General features: G+C 34.9%; 1 protein-coding gene across 1 annotated transcript in view; it reads left to right on the forward strand.

Moving 5' to 3' along the window:
* LOC134272320 (agrin-like) overlaps positions 1-20614 on the forward strand; it is a 103173-nt gene that overhangs the window by 68547 nt on the left and 14012 nt on the right. Inside the window, exons 15-28 of the mRNA XM_062754566.1 lie at positions 7749-7864; positions 8339-8473; positions 8902-9000; positions 9547-9714; positions 10578-10727; positions 11126-11377; positions 11793-11912; positions 12595-12717; positions 13387-13536; positions 13946-14150; positions 15685-15897; positions 16003-16250; positions 17670-17804; positions 18023-18145. Of these exons, the coding sequence (XP_062610550.1) occupies positions 7749-7864; positions 8339-8473; positions 8902-9000; positions 9547-9714; positions 10578-10727; positions 11126-11377; positions 11793-11912; positions 12595-12717; positions 13387-13536; positions 13946-14150; positions 15685-15897; positions 16003-16250; positions 17670-17804; positions 18023-18145 (2237 nt within the window). The remainder of the gene's footprint in view (positions 1-7748; positions 7865-8338; positions 8474-8901; positions 9001-9546; positions 9715-10577; positions 10728-11125; positions 11378-11792; positions 11913-12594; positions 12718-13386; positions 13537-13945; positions 14151-15684; positions 15898-16002; positions 16251-17669; positions 17805-18022; positions 18146-20614) is intronic.

A 20614-nucleotide genomic window follows, 5' to 3' on the forward strand; every position in this document is an offset into this window, starting at 1 on the left:
TATTATGAGTCGAGCAGCATTTTTTTTATTTTCATATTGAATTTTTTTTTATAGAAGTCTTAAACTTCTTATCTTATTAAGAACATTGTCATATGTTTTTATCAGTCTCTACCTCTCCTTTTTATTTTAAAAAGTGTTAACACACCGTATAACAAACGTGCAACGGTGGGTTGGGGGCAGGAATCCTGTCCTTCCATCTTTAGTGACCAAAATATACATAAGATTAATAAATTAATTTTTATTGGTGTTACTTTGTAGGACATTGCGTAAGATTAGCTGAATTAAGTTGAAAACTTTTTTTCTATAAAACTATAAAGCCTAAGAGCTTCTCTCTCTCCCTCCCCTTTGGTCTCCAACCATATACCCTCCCCCTTCCTTGTTCAAGATTCCCATATCCGCCACTGATATGTGCCCATGCATGCTTGCTAAGGCATATTCAACTGATTTAGACTGATATATAGATTTTTGTAATAAAATTCTGGCACTGGAATGGTTGAAAAAATTACTAATTCCAGTGACGTAGCATCTTCTTTGAAAGGGGAGGTCAGCCAGAAAAAAAATTCTACTCGAAACAAAAAACAGTCCTAATTTTTTTTTCAAGTATACTACATTACCCGTAGTGGACTATTCTTTAAAAAAAAGTGGAGATGGGGCTGTGCTTTCCAAGAACATTACATTTTCTGTAGTAAAGTTATATATGGGAAAATGATGTGCCTGAAATTCGTCCTAATCAATGAGGAGCCCCCCCCCCCCCCCCCCCCCCCCCCCCCCTTTCTCTTACCAGTCATTAAAACACAGTCGTCAACATTCATTATATATCAGATATACAGCTTTGAGATAATGAAAATGTATTTTTACATCAGGTAATGAACTTTTGGAATCAACATGATGAAGAGTTAACACAATATAAAGATGTTTATAAATCACATTAGAAAAGGTTGACATAACGTAATTATATATCCACATCACGGAATGGAGTTTTGCCATAATGTAATAAAGTGTTGATATAATATAAAGATATGTTCACATTATGTTATACACTTTTTACACCACGTAATAAAGCACTGACATGAAGGTAAGATGTGTTCACCTAACATCATGATGCTCCCGACGTATAATAAAGATAAATCCATATCACGTAATAATGCTTTGATATAACAGAAATATACACTCTCAAAAAGGAATGGATTTTTGACTTTATGTAATGATAAGTTTAATTATAAAACACAATTTGCTTGACGTAATGCAATTTTGACCTCGCATATTAAAGAAATGAAATGATGTAAAGAAACATTCATTTCACGTAATAAAGTTTTAACACAATGTAAACACATAATCACTTAACAAAATGGATTTTTTACTTCAAGTTATGAAGTGCTGACATAAAAAAAGAATGTATTTACTTCATGTAATGCAGCATTGACATGATGTTAAGATATTTTCACATCATATCATAAAAAATGACATAACGTAAAGATATGTTCACATCACGTAATGATAAATTGACATAATAAATGCAAAGTTGTATGCTATAAGGCAGTGATGGCGTTCCATATGCGCCTATTCAAAAATGTACGGTAGAGCTAAAAAATACGTTAGTTTCAAATTTCCAAGATTTCTGTTTAAAAAAAATTACAAACACTATCTGAATAATTTTTCACTGAAAATACAATTTTTAGGTCACCTGAGTAAACTCAGGTGACCTATTGCTATCCGTTTTCGTCTGTCGTCGTCCGTCGTGCGTCGTGTGTTAACATTTGAACATTTTCAACTTCTTCTCTGCAACCACTGAACCAATTTCAACCAAATTTGGCACAAAGCATCTATGGGTGAAGGGGAATAAAAATTGTGAATTTCATGATCCCTGCCCCCCTGGGGCCTGAGGGGTGGGACCAAAACTACTAAAATTAATGCAATCTTTAAAAATCTTCTTCTTTACTCCTGGACATCAAGCAGTCAAACTGTTTGCATGATTGTAATCAGCATTGAGTCCTCTACCAAAATTATGAAATTCATGGCCCTGGGGTCAAGGGTTCTAGTGCTAGGGCGGGGCTAAATTAGTATATAGTGAAAATGCATTATTTCTTTGAAAATCTTCTTCTCTGCTCCTGGGTATTAAATAAACCAACTAAGTACATAGTTATGATGAGCAAGAGTGCCTCTACCAAAATTGTGAATTTTATGGCCCCAGGGTCAGGGGTTCTGGTGTTAGGGTGGGGCTCTATTGATTATATATAGTGAAAATACATGATTTCTTTGAAAATCTTCTTCTCTGCCCCTGGGTATTAAATAAACTAACTAAGTACATGGTTATGAATGAGCAAGAGTGCCTTTACCAAAATTGTGAATTTTATGGCCCCAGGGTCAAGGGTTCTGGTGTAAAGGGGGGGGCTCTATTGATTATATAGTGAAAATACATGAATTCTTTGAAAATCTTATTCTCTGCTCCTAGGTATTAAATAAACTAACTAAGTGTGCATAGTTATGATGAGCAAGAGTGGCTCAACCAAAATTATGAATTTTATGGCCCCAGGGTCAAGGGTTCTGGTGTTGGGGGGGGGGGGCTCTATTGATGATATAGTGAAAATACATGAATTCTTTGAAAATCTTATCCTCTGCTCATTGGTATTAAATAAACTAACTAAGTGCATAGTTATCATGAGCAAGAGTGCCTCAACCAAAATTATGAATTTTATGGCCCCAGGGTCAAGGGTTCTGGTGTTGGGGGGGGGGGGGGGGGGCTCTATTGATTATATAGTGAAAATACATGAATTCTTTGAAAATCTTCTTCTCTACTCCTAGGTATTAAATAAACTAGCTAAGTGCATAGTTATCATGAGCAAGAGTGCCTCAACCAAAATTGTGAATTTTATGGTCACAGGGTCAGGGGTTCTGGTGTTGGGGCGGGGCTCTATACATTATATAGTGAAAATACATGAATTCTTTGAAAATCTTCTTCTCTGCTCCTAGATATTAAATAAACTAACTAAGTACATAGTTATGATGAGCAAGAGTGCCTCAACCAAAATTGTGAATTTTATGGTCCCAGGGTCAGGGATTCTGGTGTTGGGGTGGGGCTCTATAGATTATATATTGAAAATACATGAATTCTTTGAAAATCTTCTTCTCTGCTCCTAGAAATTAAATTAACTAAGTACATAGTTATGGTGAGCAAGAATGCCTCTTCTAAAATTATGAATTTTATGGTCCCAGGGTCAGGGATTCTGGTGTTGGGGTGGGGCTCTATAGATTATATATTGAAAATACATGAATTCTTTGAAAATCTTCTTCTCTGCTCCTAGAAATTAAATTAACTAAGTACATAGTTATGGTGAGCAAGAATGCCTCTTCTAAAATTATGAATTTTATGGCCCCAGGGTCAGGGGTTCTCAGTGTTAGGGCGGGGTTTAATTGATTATATAGTGAAAATACATTAAATCTTTGAAAATTTTCTTCTCTGTCTCTGGATATGAAGCAGGCAGATGAACTACCTATATAGTGATGATGAGCAAGGGCCCTAATCTTCCAGAATTGTGAATTTCAAGGCCCAAAGGTCAGGGGGGGGCTTTACTTATATACTGAAAATGAATTAATTGTTTGAAATCTGCTCCTTTGTATTTATAAAACATTTATTTATTTTTTGATAAGCAATTTTAAGGGTGCCTTTTTAAAATTTGTGCAATGTGTGGACCTAGGATCAGGGGTTTATGTCACAGTGTTAGGGGCACTACTGATTATTGCTGAATATTATTGATTAGTTGGAATGCATTTTTGTTCCCCTACCTTGTGTATGGGTATTCAGTAACCAAGCTAAGCAACTGCTAAGTGTATTGTTATGATGATCAATGGTGCCTCTTTCAAAATTGTGAATGCCATATAGCATCTGGCTTAAAACATGAATCAAATTCAATAACTGGAAAGTTGTTGAATAATGCTCAGGTGACCTATAAGGCCCGTGTGCCTCTTGTTTATATCAAAATAAGTTTTATCAATGAAGAATTCGAAATTTTTACGTCATGAATTATACATGTATGTATTGACTTTTAGTTTCGTATAGCAAGTATGGCGGCCTCCTAGGACATGATAATAACAATCTCTCACCCTCAGACAGAATATTCTGAGCTGTGAAGACGCATAGGAGAATTAAAACTACAAAATATGAATGTGGATTATGTCATAGATACTTTACAACCATGCAGTCTGTGCTCTATCATTTACGCACGAAGCAAGGGAAACTTTTGACATTTTAACTGCACCAAAATTGAAATGTGTATATAGCGTTTCGATCCAGGAATAATACGGTACAGTACAGACAAGTGATATAATTTTTTAGTTGTTAATAAATATATAAAACGTTTTTTACGAAGCTCACAAAGTTCATTTTCCAGAATGTTTCATTTTCCAACAACTTGTTTAAAGTTTTATGTTAGAGAAAATTCGGTCGAACAAAGTTGTTTGATGAAAAACGACATTAATTAAAGCACATTATGATGAATATAACTGTTTAATTTAAATTATGAAGAAACACAAGTAATGAATTTGAAAAAAAATGCTGTCAATGGTGATGCAGTGTTTGTTTAATTAAAATCAAATAAAAACACGAAATGTTTAGAGATTTCATGATTTATTTTTAGCTCACCTGAGCCGAAGGCTCAAGTGAGCTTTTCTGATCACATTTTGTCCGTCGTCTGTCTGTCGGTCTGTCTGTCCGTCCGTCTGTAAACTTTTCACATTTTCGACTTCTTCTCAAGAACCACTGGGCCAATTTTGACCAAACTTGGTACAAAGCATCCTTGGGTGAAGGGGAATTTAAATTGTTAAAATGAAGGGACATATCCCCTCGCAAGGGGAGATAATCAAGAAAAGAGAAAAATAGGGTTGGGTCATTAAAAAATCTTCTTCTCAAGAACCACTGGGCCAGTAAAGCTGAAACTTATGTGGAAGCATCCTGGGGTAGTGTAGATTCTAAATTGTTCAAATCATGACCCCCGAGAGAAGGGCGGGGCCACAATGGGGAATCCAAGTTTTACATAGAAATATATAGAAAAAATCTTTGAAAATCTTCTTCTCAAGAACCACTGGGCCAGAAAAGCTGAAACTTATGAGGAAGCATCCTGGTATAGTGTAGATTTTAAATTGTTCACATCATGACCCCCGGGAGAAGGGCGGGGCCACAATGGGGAATCCAAGTTTTACATAGAAATATATAGGAAAAATCTTTGAAAATCTTCTTCTCAGGAACCACTGGGCCAAAAAAGCTGAAACATATGTGCCCATGGAAGGATCATGGGGTAGTGTAGATTTCAAAATGTCTAAATTATGATCAGTGGGGTAGGGTGGGGATGCATTATGTATAACATGGGGGAAATCTGGTAAAGAACAGAATGGTCAAAGCTTCTCAGGTGAGTGATGTGGCCCATGGGCCTCTTGTTTCAGATGGTGAAAGAATTGTATTATGAAAGTATTGAGTGTTTTCTGTCAATCATTTTTGTCAATTATTTTAGTCTTCATGAAAATTCATGAACATTCATAATACCTTGAACTCTACATTTTTTCTGTCTTTAAAATGAAAATTACCAATATTCATATATATTCATCATTTGTTCATGAACTACATTTTATGAATATATTCATGAATAAAGTTCATGAACCATCTTTATGAACCAGTCATGAACCAGTCATGAACACATCATGAATGTTCATGAACGATTCATAAAAGTTCCTGAAATTATGAATTTCACCTCGCAGGGGTAGCAAAGCCATGATTTATCATGGGACTACTTTTGGATTTAAACTTTTCAATAATAAACCAATTTCTACTTTTTCCTAGCCACAGTAGTGCTCAGGTGAGCGATGTGGCCCATGGGCCTCTTGTTGACGTTATGATAATCTGTAGCTCTTAAAGAAAGGGGTAATAAAAATAATATTAAAGAAAAAGTAATAAACATACGCTCTTGAAATTTAAAATATAAAAGATTTGAGAACATCTCCAATATTTTTATTATGTTTTCATGTAAATCCATTGTGTACCTCATATTTTGTAATACTCTATGAAAATAGTAAAATTTGCTGATTTTTTGCATTTTGAGATGCCCCCTCTGGTAACAAGATGGTAGAATTTTGTGTTTCTTACATATATTGTATAATATAGTATTACTCATCAAATATTATAGTTTGAACAAAATGTCTATTGTAGTTTTGTATAATTATAGCCCCGCTCCGAAGGAGAGGGGGGTATACTGTTCTACCCTTGTGTGTCTGTCTGTCTGTGTGTCCGTCCGAAACAAATTTTTCGTCGCAGTTTTCTCAGCAACTACTCATCGTAGATGCTTGAAATTTTTACACAATCTTCTCTGAGGCATGCCATATGGTGGGATACATTTTTGCTCAAATCCGATGTCAACTTCCTGTTTGTCTGTGCGTCTGTCCGTTTCATACATAACAAATTTTCGTCGCAGTTTTCTCAGCAACTACTCATTGTAGATGCTTGAAATTTTAAAACAATCTTCTCTGAGGCATACCATATGGTGGGATACATTTTTGTTCAAATCCGAGATCAACTTCCTATTTGTCTGCCTGTCTGTCCGTTTCATACATAACAAATCTTCGTCGCAGTTTTCTCATTAGTTATTCATAGCAGATGCTTTAAATTTTATTACACTCTTTGTTGAGGCATGCCATATGGTGGGATTAATTTTGATATGAATCTAATGTCAACTTCATATTTTTCTGTGCAACTGCCTGTAATTGAACTTGTGTATATTAACATGATAGTGCTTATTATACCCCCGCTCCGAAGGAGAGGGGGGTATACTGTTTTACCCTTGTGTGTCTGTCTGTCTGTCTGTCTGTCCGTCCGTCTGTCCGTCCATAACAAATTTTCGTCTCATTTTTCTCAGCAACCGTTCATCGCAGATGACTGAAATTTTAGCACAGTCTTTGCCAAGGCATGTCATACGGTGGGATTCATTTTTGTTCAAATCCGATGTCAACTTCCTGTTTATCCGTCCGTCTGTCTGTTTTATACATAACAAATTTTCGTCACATTTTTCTCAGCAACTGTTCATCGCAGATGACTGAAATTTTAGCACAATCTTTGCCAAGGCATGTCATACGGTGGGATTCATTTTTGTTTAAATCTGATGTCAACTTCCTGTTTATCCGTCCGTCTGTCTGTTTTATACATAACAAATTTTCGTCGCATTTTTCTCAACACAATATCGGTATATATATATAGTTCTAACAAGATGCTTTGGTTTCTATGTATTTTTACAGATACTTTCTGCATAAACTTTAATGATGATAAAGAATTTACCTTAAATGAAAATAAATACTTAAAAAGTTACATTTCTTTAACTTAACACGTGTATAATTATTCACATAAAAGCGCACATTCGTATCAGAGCGGGGGTATTACTAGTGAGCATTCGCTCACAGATTCCTTGTTTACGTCAGAGCGGGGGTGTTACTAGTGAGCATTGGCTCACAGATTTCTTGTTTGTTTTAAAGTGCTAAAAATTGGCATTTTTCTATATAATCCTATAGTAAATGTACCTGTATTTTGAGACGGTCCCTCAAAAATACCTGGACAGTAGATTTCCCCCAAACTTTGCATGTACACTGAAGTTAATGTAAGCTATATATGGTATAAAAATGAAGAGTTTCGCTATTGTAGTTTTCACACAATAAAACTATAGTCGGCCCCCTTAAACTATGTTTGAAACTATTTCTGATATTTGACCTTGTAGAGATCCTGTGTGTGGATCAGATGGACAGACCCACGGGAACCAGTGTGAAATGGAAGAAGCAGCGTGTAAAGCCGGCAAATCTATTGTAGCCGTGAATCCAGAAAACTGTGGCAATGGTAGGTCAAATAACAAGAATGATCAGTGGTAGGGGGGTATATTGCAGGTATTAAAGAGAATTAGTGATAATGATGGACCACTGAGATAAACTGGAGCTTGGCTGTCTGCAAAATCGACCAGTAACTGTAAAAAATAGGTTATGTGTGTGTGGAGCAGATGGAGTAACATGATAAAATAAGATGCTGAAAGTGATAAATTGTTAAGCATTAATGGAACATATTAATTGCATTCAACTTTGAATTAGAATAAATATAAATATAAACTTAATTCTTTGAATTGAGATAAATGTGGTATATAATTTTTTTTTAAATTCAAGTTATGTAGTTAAAAAGACTTGTTCAAGCTAGCTGGAAGATAGACTATATTTTTGTAGATATTGTATATTGCAGGTTATAGATTTGTTTGTTACTTGAAGCTATTTTTATATATTCTTTATATTGAAGGAGTAATTTGCCAACTTTATATGCTTGTAGATTTACTAGAGGAGGCTTGTGATGGTAGCACTGCTCTTGTGAACCCAGTAACAGGCCGGGATTATAACTGTTCATCAGAACTGTGTCCCCCCATAAGCTACTGTCATCTTAAATATGGCAAATGCTGCCACGAAGGTAAGCGAACATCCCTGCTTACACACTCCTGAATTCATTGTTAAGTTACAAAACCATACATAAGTTTAAGTCCATTGGTATCATACAAAAAGTTGAGGCCCAAACAATGAACATTTCAATTCTAAGTAACCTTTTGGATATAGCCTTGGATTCATGATAATTTCACATCATTATATCGTACAACAATATCCTACACTTTGAATTCATTTTAAATGAGTTATTACATGATTTCATTAACATTTTGGGCACAGTTCAAGAAGTCACATTTATAATCTGATTCATCTGACTGAAATTTTTTGGTAAACAATGAAGTTCTTCCATAGCATTTGAACATTTCTCTGTTTCCGATGATGAATAACATGTTAGATATAGTTAATATAATAGAGTGTCTTGGTGATAATTTGCTGTCTTGGTACCATCTCTTACAGAAAAATCAGATATTGTCGCTGGGTGCTTGGACACCAAATTTGGATGTTGTCCAGATCAGGTGACCATAGCTGAGGACGCGGATCATAAAGGCTGTCCTTGTAAGTAACCACCACATTGCTACATTTAGCTCACTTAAACTAACTCATAAGCAATTAGTAGTTGTGATATATTTTTGATAATTAAATTGATTATGTGAATCATACATCAGTATTTTATAAATATTTTTCAGCTGGACCTCAAGTCAGGACAATTACTATTTAGAATATTTGACCAATCAAATTACAGAGTTACTTTACTGTGTTTTTTTTGACCAATCAAATTACAGAGTCACTTTACTGTTTTGGTTTTGACCAATCAAATTACAATTACCATATTGTCTGTGGTTTCCATGCATGATATATGTTGTTTGTCCAGTTTTCATGTTTTTTTTTTCCAATTTATATATATCATGTAAATCCAAAAAAATTCAATGATTCCTTCATTTTCATGGTATAATAACCAAAATATTAAACAATTAGTAAACCTTTATCTTATTTCATCGTGTTAATTAACCATTTTATAGAACTTCATAAGTGTTTCTTTTGATTGAATTTTATGATCTTTCTGTAGTAAAAGGGTTCACTGAAGTAAAATTCTTTTTACAGCTGATTGTGGTTGTAAAAGTCCAGGCTCGCGCTCTATGTCATGTGACCCTAAAACCAAAGCATGTGAATGCCATCCAGGGGTCGGAGGTCAGAAGTGTGACAAATGTAAGCCGGAATACTGGGGTCTCAATCCCGAGACGCGGCAGCAATACACACCGGGGTGTGTCAGTAAGTAACCAGTTCACTGTCGATCTATATCATAAATTACAAGCACATTGTAGATCATCAAATCCTCTCCACAACTTATTTTTGCAAAAAGTTTGGTATTTATGAATAACACCAAATTTTCACGAATTCTGGGGTTATTTTTATTGTATATAAATAATCATCGTCGCAAACCATGGCCAAAATGTACGCTGCTCTCCCATCTGGCCATGGTTGAACGAGGAGAAAATTCTTCGAAGCTCATTAAAATATTGACCAATGCGAGTAAAGCATAGTCGGATGATGAACTTTATGGCGACCTTTCAATATCCAATCGCAGTATAGGAAATATTTCTTGTATACTGTTGACGTCAGTTGTTGATTTCGATTGCGATGGAAACAAAACTTGCATAAATGACTGATATATGACGTCACAATAGAGAGGCGTAAATATTAACCATATTACGACACTTTTTGTGACAAGCAGCCACGGGTAGGAGAGAGCTATATATGCGGACTCCGGACCGTGGCTTGAGACGATGATAAATAATATACACAAGAACAAAAAGAATAAAAAGTGATTTACATTAGGGAAAAAGCTAAATGTCTAATGCATACATCGCTTTCTGTGTAAGACAGCAATGCTATCTCAATCATAGATGATTCCACTCCTGTAATCAATGTTTGGCCTGATCTCATCAAAGCAATGTCATTCAACCAAAAATCTAAAAAAAATTAATTGTTGATAATGACCTAAGGAGGTAATAATGGTGAAGTCTCAAAATTCAACAGCTTTGAACTTTTATGTATTACCATAATATCGTTGTCAGGTTGTGACTGTAATTTATTTTTTCAAATTGTAATAATTATAATTTTGTTTTCTACAGGTTGTGACTGTAATCCTTTTGGTTCCACTCGCTCGGATTGTAAACAGAACGATGGTGGGTGTGTCTGTAAACGAGGGGTCAAAGGTCACAAGTGTGATACTTGTGAACATGACGAGAGTCCAGTCTCATTTGATGTCTGTGGACAGGATGGTTAGTCTATTAATAGAAAGATTCTATACAACGGAAATCCCTGAAAGTTACACATTCTACTGAATCTGGTTTTAAATTGAGTATGAGATGAAAAGGTAGATTAACCAGTGACTATAAGTCAAGGAATACCCTAATTAAACTTGTATGAGAGGTGTGTTTCCTGTCTAGGGATGTGCACTACTAAATAGGGCTGAATCTAATTGTATCAATATTTATTGATTTTTAAGAATGTAGAATACTGAAACATTAACCTCATGATGAGATAGGCATGCAGGCAAGGATCAGGTTACCTTTAACATTAAATTTTTCGGAATTGGAGGAGGATCTATATTTTTTGTTTTCTTAACATATCATTTATTATAGACAAGGGTATTCAACACTTTAATGTATTATTTCAGTGCAGGCTATTTATAACCCTGAACACAGCTGTAGCAGATCGGCCGGGGAGTGTCAGTTTGGGGCGTATTGTCAGGACACGCTCTACGGAGCCGAGTGTCGCTGCGATCGATTGTCCTGCTTCTTTTATCCAGAGGGTGGCTACTCTATATGTGGCTCGGACGATAAGACGTACATCAATGAATGTCACATGTTTTTTGAGAGTTGTAAACAACAGAGGAACATCACAGTTAAATACATAGGGCCTTGTACAGGTCAGTTAGCAGCTACAGGTGTAATAAAACAGATTGTGAATTTAGCATTTAGAGTAAGGTTCTTATTAAGGGCCATAATTAGAATAAGCAGCATCCAGATTATAAAACAATTTTTTTAAAATAGTTCAATGACAACAGAGAAAAATAATTGTTCAATCAACTGGAGAATATAGTAGAATTTATTTAATTTTATTATTGATTTGAAATTGATGATTTTTCAACTGTTTGTAAGATGTGGAAGAAGCTACGAGAAGTAAAAACCCCCTAATATTTGAAAATAAGAAAAAAATTTCATGACTTTTATATAAGTTTATATAAATCAAGCTCAGCTTTGGACTGTTCACATGCAATGTTTTGGTAAACAGAGAAGAATTGTGTACTTGAAGTGGTATTTTGTACTAATTTTATTCTATAGGGAGTGCCACAAGTCATCCATCCTCGTATACCCGAACCCGAAAGACAACGGGACGACGAATTGGTGACTACACTCAGAGAACAACAACACGGACAACAAGACGACCACCAGTAGGAGGAAGTATGTAACAACAAAATATCTACATTTATTTCATTATTCCTGACAAACTTAACAATGAGGATGTTGTTAGAAAATATTTGTTAATACAGTAGTAACCTATGAGCATTCCTATTCCTTTGAAGGAAAACATCCTGTGAACTAGTTTGAGTTACATCACATTACACCATCATATAGCACCTATATGACTGTGCAGATTTAAAATGCTGCACTGTGTCTACAAAATTTTCCTTCCTTGTTTGCTGTGTTGCACCACACATGGCTAAAATAAAAGAGAACAAAAAAAAAATTGTTTTTAGCTCGCCTAAACCAAAGGCTAGAGCTTCTCTGATGATAGGATGTGTGTAAACTTTCCACATATCTTGTATATATCTTCACAAGAGTCAAATTGAATTCCACCATCTTCACATTCTTATATTCACAGGAGGTGTTAGCATTAAATTTTCATTCAGCACAGAAGCCAGAGCATCAAAGATACCCACACAAATTTCTCTATCCTCACGTAGGCATGAACTGTGGATCCATGTTTTTTGGGGAATATGTACAATGATACTGTTGATTAGAAAATGAATCATCTTGATCTTAAGTGCATTTTAGATAAAAGAAAATAAAGGCTTTGGAGAGGTAGAATTGAAGAGACATGTTTACTCATCACTTTCATGATGTCTTTTATTTTAAACTACAGGGAAAATCAAGGATATCTGTTTTGCCAGACATGACTGTATTGCTAACAACAGCGAGTGTCACATGGGAGTATGTCGCTGTAAGGCGGGATTTATCAGTACCCTGGACGACACAGACTGTAAAAGTAAGAGGAGTACAGAATATCTATAATGTGATTGTAAAAGTAAGAGGGGTACAGAATGTCTACAATGTGACTGTAAAAGTAAGAGGGGTAAAGAATGTCTACAATGGAATTGTATAAGTAAAAGTACAGAAGTACAGAATTGTGAATAATGTCTATAATGTGATTGTAAAAGTAAGAGGGGTACAGAATGTCTACAATGTGACTGTAAAAGTAAGAGGGGTAAAGAATGTCTACAATGGAATTGTAAAAGTAAAAGTACAGAAGTACAGAATTGTGAATAATGTCTATAATGTGATTGTAAAAGTAAGAGGGGTACAGAATGTCTACAATGTGACTGTAAAAGTAAGAGGGGTAAAGAATGTCTACAATGGAATTGTAAAAGTAAAAGTACAGAAGTACAGAATTGTGAATAATGTCTATAATGTGATTGTAAAAGTAAGAGGGGTACAGAATGTCTACAATGTGACTGTAAAAGTAAGAGGGGTAAAGAATGTCTACAATGGAATTGTAAAAGTAAAAGTACAGAAGTACAGAATTGTGAATAATGTCTATAATGTGATTGTAAAAGTAAGAGGGGTACAGAAATGTATCAAAAGGTATCTAAATTTAATACTGAGACAATTGGATGATGTGCATGTGTTTGTAATTTGTGGTTGAATGTTTTACTAGAGGTCCTGGAGAAGGCGCTAGATAACAGGACGTATATAAACCCGTGCTCGGACAGTCCCTGTCTAAATAACGGTCAATGTCAGCTCGACGCGTCCCTGGGGTACCGCTGTCTGTGCCCACTGGAGAAAGCTGGTCCCATCTGTCATAAAGGTGAGACAGGATCAGTATATATATATACTATAAAAATTAATACATCTCATATGATTATCTGTAAAGATGTCTGTGTCCACTGGAGGAAGCTGGCCCCATCTGTCATAAAGGTGGGACAGATCAACATATATCTATTGTAGAATAAAAATCTCATAGGATTTTCTGCTAATGATGAATTAATCGAATTTATTTCAAAGATACACTGTATTTAAAAGAAATTACAACTGACAAATTTTTGAATTGTCCAGTGAGGGTTTCCGAAAAAAAAACCCACTAGGCATTATATGTAATAGTCAGTAAATGTTATGCATTAATACATGGATTGAAAGTCAAGCTCACCTGAGTCGGAGGCTCACCCTTATATTATGAATGTCAGGTTGATCTTTATTTATTCTCATTTAATTGACAGCTGCCAAGTTCTCTGTGCCCTCCTTTACTGGGAACAGCTCTTACCTCCAGCTGAGACAGAGGACCAAACCAAACAATGACCTTATGTTCGAGATTCGGGTGAAAATTCTGAACAATGACGGAATTATTACCTTTGCCAGTCAGTATCCTAACGGAACTGGGGATTTTATAGCCGTCACTGTCGTCAATGGCTACCTGGAGTTCAGGTGAGAGTCAAAGGAAAGGTACTCACCAGATCTGGCCTGCTAATAGAATGCAGTTAAAGTTTAACAACTCTCATATTTTTATTTTGACAATGGAATTTATAATCAATCATTTTGTTTCTTTTTAGCTCTACTGGTCAGAGACCAGAAGAGCTTATGCGATAGTAAGGTGTCCGTCGTCCGTCCGTCCGTCTGTCTGTCTGTCCGTCTGTAAACAATTTTTCAAAACGCTACTCCTCCTACAGTTTTGATCCAATTTCAATATAACTTGGCACACAAGTAGACTACACTAAGATACATAAAATAGTGCATCGGTTTTTGATTTCGATGAACGGTGTTACCATGGTTACTAAAAATAGAATTTTCTGTGAAATTCCTTTAAAACGCTACTCCTCCTACAGTTTTGGTCTGATTTCAATATTACTTGGCACACAAGTAGACTACACTAAGATACATAAAATAGTGCATCGGTTTTTGATTTCGATGAACGGTGTTGCCATGGTTACTAAAAATAGAATTTTCTGTGAAATTCCTTTAAAACGCTACTCCTTCTACAGTTTTGGTCTGATTTCAATATAACTTGGCACACAAGTAGACTACACTAAGATACATAAAATAGTGCATCGGTTTTTGATTTCGATGAACGGTGTTGCCATGGTTACTAAAAATAGAATTTTCTTTGAAATTCCTTTAAAACGCTACTCCTCCTACAGTTTTTATTTGATTTCAATATTACTTGGCACACAAGTAGACTACACTAAGATACATAAAATAGTGCATTGGATTTTAATTTCGATGAACGATGTTGCCATGGTTACTCAAAATTGAATTTTCTTTGAAATTCCTTTAAAACGCTAGTCATCCTACAGTTTTGGTCTGATGGCAATGGCTTCTTTTCTCATCCTTTGTTATAAGTACAAACCAGTAGAGCTACAGTCTCGACAGAGACTTCTGGTTCTTACTTGTTTTACTATAAGAAAGTAAAATTAGGCTATCTAAATTTAATTCCCTGGTTCTCAGGCCAATTTTCTCCAAAACAGATGCGGGAGGGCGGCATTTTATTTTTCATTTTATTGGCAATAAAGTAGATGAGGGAGGTATTTTTTTTAATTTTAATTTTTCTTTAACTTAAAGATAATTTTTTAATCACAGATATACTTTCCATTTCTGGTCAAAATTTCTGCTTTATCCATTGCTTAACAGCGTGTAAACATCGTAGGTAATGTCCTCGAATGTATTTTCAAACGAAGTAGCCAAAATCTCATTGTAAATGGCTACCAGAAGTGATATTTGAATACTAAACTACGAAACAAATGAGGTCGGAATTTTTTTTCCCGGATTGGTCTCCGCAACACCAACTTTTTATTTTATCAAAAATACAATAAAATCGGCAATGCGGCTACCTCAAAACGGATGCGCGCGGGCCTGAGAACCAAGATTTCAATTTTATATGGCCTTAATAGTACTTATGATTTATGTAAACTTTTAATAGGTATTATTTTGTTTTATGGGTACTTATGATTTGTGTATACTTTAGGTATGACTTGGGGAGTGGTCTAGCTCTGATCCGAAGTCGAGACCAGCTGAAGAGAAATGTGTACCACAAAGTCGTGGTCAACAGAGTGGGCAAGTCTGGTCAGTTACAGGTGGACAACAGTCCAGTCCTACAGGGGGAGAGTGAAGGGGCACTGACCTCTCTTGACCTTGGGGATTTCCTCTACCTGGGGAACATTCCTGATGAAGCTAAAGGGTAAGGGACTGAGTTATTGAAAAAATATAAATGTCGCTTCATTTCGCTGTTTTGGATAAAATTACAGTTTGTACCACTAGCTGTTTACATCTGATATATTTATAGGGCCAAGAAACTGCTGGGTCTACAGGTCGGCCTGGCAGGTTGTATCGACTCCTTCGCTGCAGGGAGCACCATGTCCCCCTATACCTACAGCCTGAGCTATCCCTCCAGGAGCGGGGATCTAGTCTCGGGATTGGACGTGTGGGAGTGTGGCAGCAACCCCTGTAGTTCCCTCCCCTGTCATAACGGGGGATCCTGCTTCATGGCCGATAAGGAAGTCTTCCATTGTGAATGTGAACCTGGATTTACAGGTACATTCATAGAATTCAGTATTAGAGAGGAGTCCCATATAGATAATAATTAGAATTCTATGTTAATGAATCAAGTTTTAGTAATAGAGAAGAACATTCAATAAAATTGCATGAATGTTAGAATGCTCTTGCAAGATCAGTTAGCAGTTAAAAGTAAAGAGGTAGAGCCACTTTGGGCTTTATTTGGCCCTGAGAATTTCTAAAAATTCAAAACCGCTCAGTTTAGGTTGCAAATGCAGTATTTATCACTTGGACTGTTAGTGACCACCTATCTATTAATTGTGACGTAATTTCACATCTAGTCAATGCATTATGACGTCATAAAATGCGTCATTTTCCTCATATCCTGTAAATTCCTTTGAAAATGACCTAAAGTTGAAGCGTTTTTTCAATATTTCATATAGAGCACAACCTCTGATCCAAAATATGCCAATACATATTGAAAGGTCTATTTCTGATGATCAAATAACATGTTTTATTTTTTGGATCGTGGGCTGTGCTCATATTTTAATTCTTTGTTGAAGGTAGTCAAAAATGGATATTTTCTGCAAATTTCAAGAACTTTGCAATTTTTCAAACCTGTTTTCAAATATTTGGATTCTCAAATCAAAATTTCATTATAGAACATGAAAGCACCAAGTGTCTTTTTTATTTCTATATATGAAAATGGAAAGAGGGTGATAGTCAATTAATTGATATAAGTACAGGGCCATTTTATGCATAAGATGGCTCTTGCTCTTTCAAACCTATTTTTGAGGTGGCATTGAGTCTATGCTGTAAACTGATGTGTAACAACAGGTGATATTTCTGAGGTGGCATTAGATCAAAACTTTACATGGATATGTTGAAATTATTTATTTTTATGTGAATTTGTGAGGTGATGTTAGCTTTTTGACTGAAATTCATATAAGAGAATTGTAAAATTATAGGTGATTCTTTTGTGAGATCGCATGAAATCCGTGCCTGAGATTGAAATGTTAGAACAGTTCCTGTTTATTATACCCTCCGCTTGAAAAGTGGGAGGGTATATAGTAATCGGGATGTCCGTTTGTACATCCATCCTTGTTTGGGGTACCCATCTCTTATCTGCAACTCCTTTCATAACACTAAATGAAATTAGATGAGACTTTCACAGAATCTTTATAACATAATAACATTGTGCAGCTCCTATTTTACTTTTTGATCCAACACATATTTTGGGTTTCCCACAACCATTATATTCATATGGGAGTTGGGGGGGTATCATTTATTAGTGAGCTCATTGCTCACAGTATCTCTAGTTTTAGGTGATTTCTATGAGGTGGCCTTAGATCTGTGCCTGAGGTTGATTTGTTAGAACTGTTTTTTTTATAGGTGACTTTTGTGAGGTGGCATAAGATCCGTGCCTGAGTCTGTTATGTGTGAATTGTATATTTGTAGGTGATTTTTGTGAGGTGGCATTAGATCCGTGCCTGAGAGCAATGTGTAAGGAGGGATCTACATGTGTTGTGACAGAGGACGGAGGATTCGAATGTCAGTGTCCAGCTAACATGGAGGGGCAGTTCTGTGAAAACGGTGAGATACATTGACATCTTAAATCACTGTAGTAATATTTTGTACTTAGATTAACTAGTCCACATTTGAGAGACAGACATACAGTATTTACTTAAAGGGAGTCCTACTCTTTCAGAACTACCATTAAAGTATTGTAGTGTACTGTCTTCTTGTTTTATAAAAGTACATATTACAATTTTTGTAAGCTCAAGCTCAATATCATGATTATAACAATACAGAGAAACTGGAGAGGATAGCTGTTCCAGAGTTTAATGGGTCGTCTCTGATAAACCTTCCTCTCGGAGAAGTTGGAAGTCATTCAGTGTCGATCAGAATCTGGTTCAAATCAGCAAAACCCAACGGTAAGGGAAGTTAACATGTCACAGAATAAAAGGTAAAAGTTGGTGAAATAAGGGTGTCAGGTCATTTCTCTCTAAAAATTTTTCTCTCCCAGGTTATTTCTCTCTCCCACCATTTCACGGTAGGTCATTTCACGGTAGGTCATTTCTCTCTCCTACCTGGGTCATTTCACCCCATTTTTAATTTGGTCTTATATAATTATTTACATTTCCATTCTTGTGTTATTAACTTTTGTCTCGTAAAATGAATTAATTTTATCAATTTATGACCAATAAATTTCAAACAAGAGAATGTGTCGTAATTTTATTTACAAGGGAAAATTTAATATTTGATATTAATGAAAATAAATTGATACCATTGTCCAGCCCTTGCTACGTGGAGGCCTCCTCTGTTAAGGGTAATAATTTTGAAAGAAATTTTAAACTCAATTAAAATAAATTAATTTGTTAAAAATAATTAAGTTTTACCATAGCCGATGATGAAGTTTTGTCTATAATCTGAATATTATATACTAGATACTGATCAAACTCGAATCTTGGAAAAATAATACAAAAAAAAATTGCTTTTATTGATTGATTTTGTTTGGCGAAAATTTTGGAATAAAAAATAAAACAGTTTTAAATTATAATATGTCAATTTTGATCTTAGGAGAAAAAAAGGAGAAAATAGACATGACATAAAATAATAACTGCAGAACTGTAGCTCGGTCTCCGAAAAGAAATATATTGACAGACCGGTTCAATACATTTTCTTTTAGGAAAACTACAGTTCTGCAGCTAAAAAATAGATAATTTTTAGAAAACAAAGGATACTTCAAAATATATATTATGAAATCAGATACACAGGTAAAAGTATGTAAATATTTACCAATATTTATTTTGAATAATTGTATATTATAAACCTATAAATAATAAGAACGCGAAGAAAATAATGACGTAAAAATGCTATAAATATGAAAAAACCTAAAATGCAATATTTTCAAGGTACACAAGATTAACAAAGTAGCCAAACCACATGAATTAATGGGAATGAAACAAAGGAAAAAAAATATCTCTTAAAAATGAATTATATTCAATTCAATTCACTTTATTGACAATTACCATGTCGGCATACAGTCATGAACATGAATAACATAACATAAATTAACACAATTAATACAAGCATATACAAAGTGAGAAATATGAGGTGAACAAAATTGTGTATTTCTCAATATTAATATTCATTTTTGACTTTCTTTTCTGATGTCAAAGCACTTTTTCAAGAAACAACATATCCTTCTAGCAGTTGAAATATTTGTAGGATTGACAATTTTTCTAATGGGGTTATCACTAGTATATGTGTTTACATTAAATATATCATTATAATTGCATCTATATTGATCATACTTTGGACAATAAAGAACAAAATGTTTTTCGTCTTCAACAAACAATTTACATGAGTAACATAAACGTTTTTCTCTAGGAATAGGGGGTTTACAGTATCTACCCGTTTCAATATATAGTGGATGGGCACTGATCCTTAATTTTGTTAATAAAGATCTACAACTTTTCTTCAGGGGTAGTTTTAAATAACTTTGCAGTTTGTATTCATCTTGATTCACAATTTTGCTATAAAATGCTAACTTTCCAGAGTCTGATTTGCTAACTTTTTCCAGTTGTTCATATATCTTGTTTTGGTAATGCTCTTGTAATTTGTTTTTCAAAGTTATGTGAGATATTTCCAAAGAACTAATATTTAATTTTTGTAGTAATGAAGACAGTTTCTTTTGCCAAGATATTTTAGATACAAGATTTTTGTCTTCTTTAAATGCAGATACCACTAAATAATTGTTATAATCATGGTTGCATTCCATTTCCTTCATTATAAGACATCGAAAAGGATTTTATCCATGGCGTCCAGTTTTCATTGTTATACCAGAGATTATAAATTTTAAGTACAAACAAAAATATTCCAACTATAATTAACACAAACTTGAACTAGCTTTTTGAAAGGGCAAAGACATATGACTCGATCTCATGTTAGCTAGAATGATCTTTCGACTGATCAATACTTCCGTTTTCTTATCAAGGAGACATTCATGAGGTCTTTTACATGTATGCACATACATATTTACGCAAGAGAAAATAATGCAGAAAAATGTTTGTAACAATCGGGACATTTTAAATTAAAAATCCATGCATCAGTACATTAATTTTACGTTCTTTCAATAAACATGTTAATGTTGGGGGGGGGGGGCTTCCACTGTTGAACAGAGAAAACGTGTAATTTGGGGAAAAAATGAAATCTAAAAAGTTAAAATTTACTTGACTGTGAAAATGCATACATTTAGGATTAGTCATCTTGCCTAAAAATTGTGATCGCTAGGAAGTATTACAGTACATGTAAATGAGTTTGTATTCAATGTAATAACAAGAGGCCCATGGGCCACATCGCTCACCTGAGCACCAAGGGTAGGACTAGTATAAAATGGC

This window comes from Saccostrea cucullata, unplaced genomic scaffold (assembly GCF_032062105.1).
Source record: "Saccostrea cucullata isolate Sc308-1 unplaced genomic scaffold, CSIRO_AGI_Scuc_v1 ctg922, whole genome shotgun sequence".
Taxonomy (NCBI): Eukaryota; Metazoa; Mollusca; class Bivalvia; order Ostreida; family Ostreidae; genus Saccostrea; species Saccostrea cuccullata.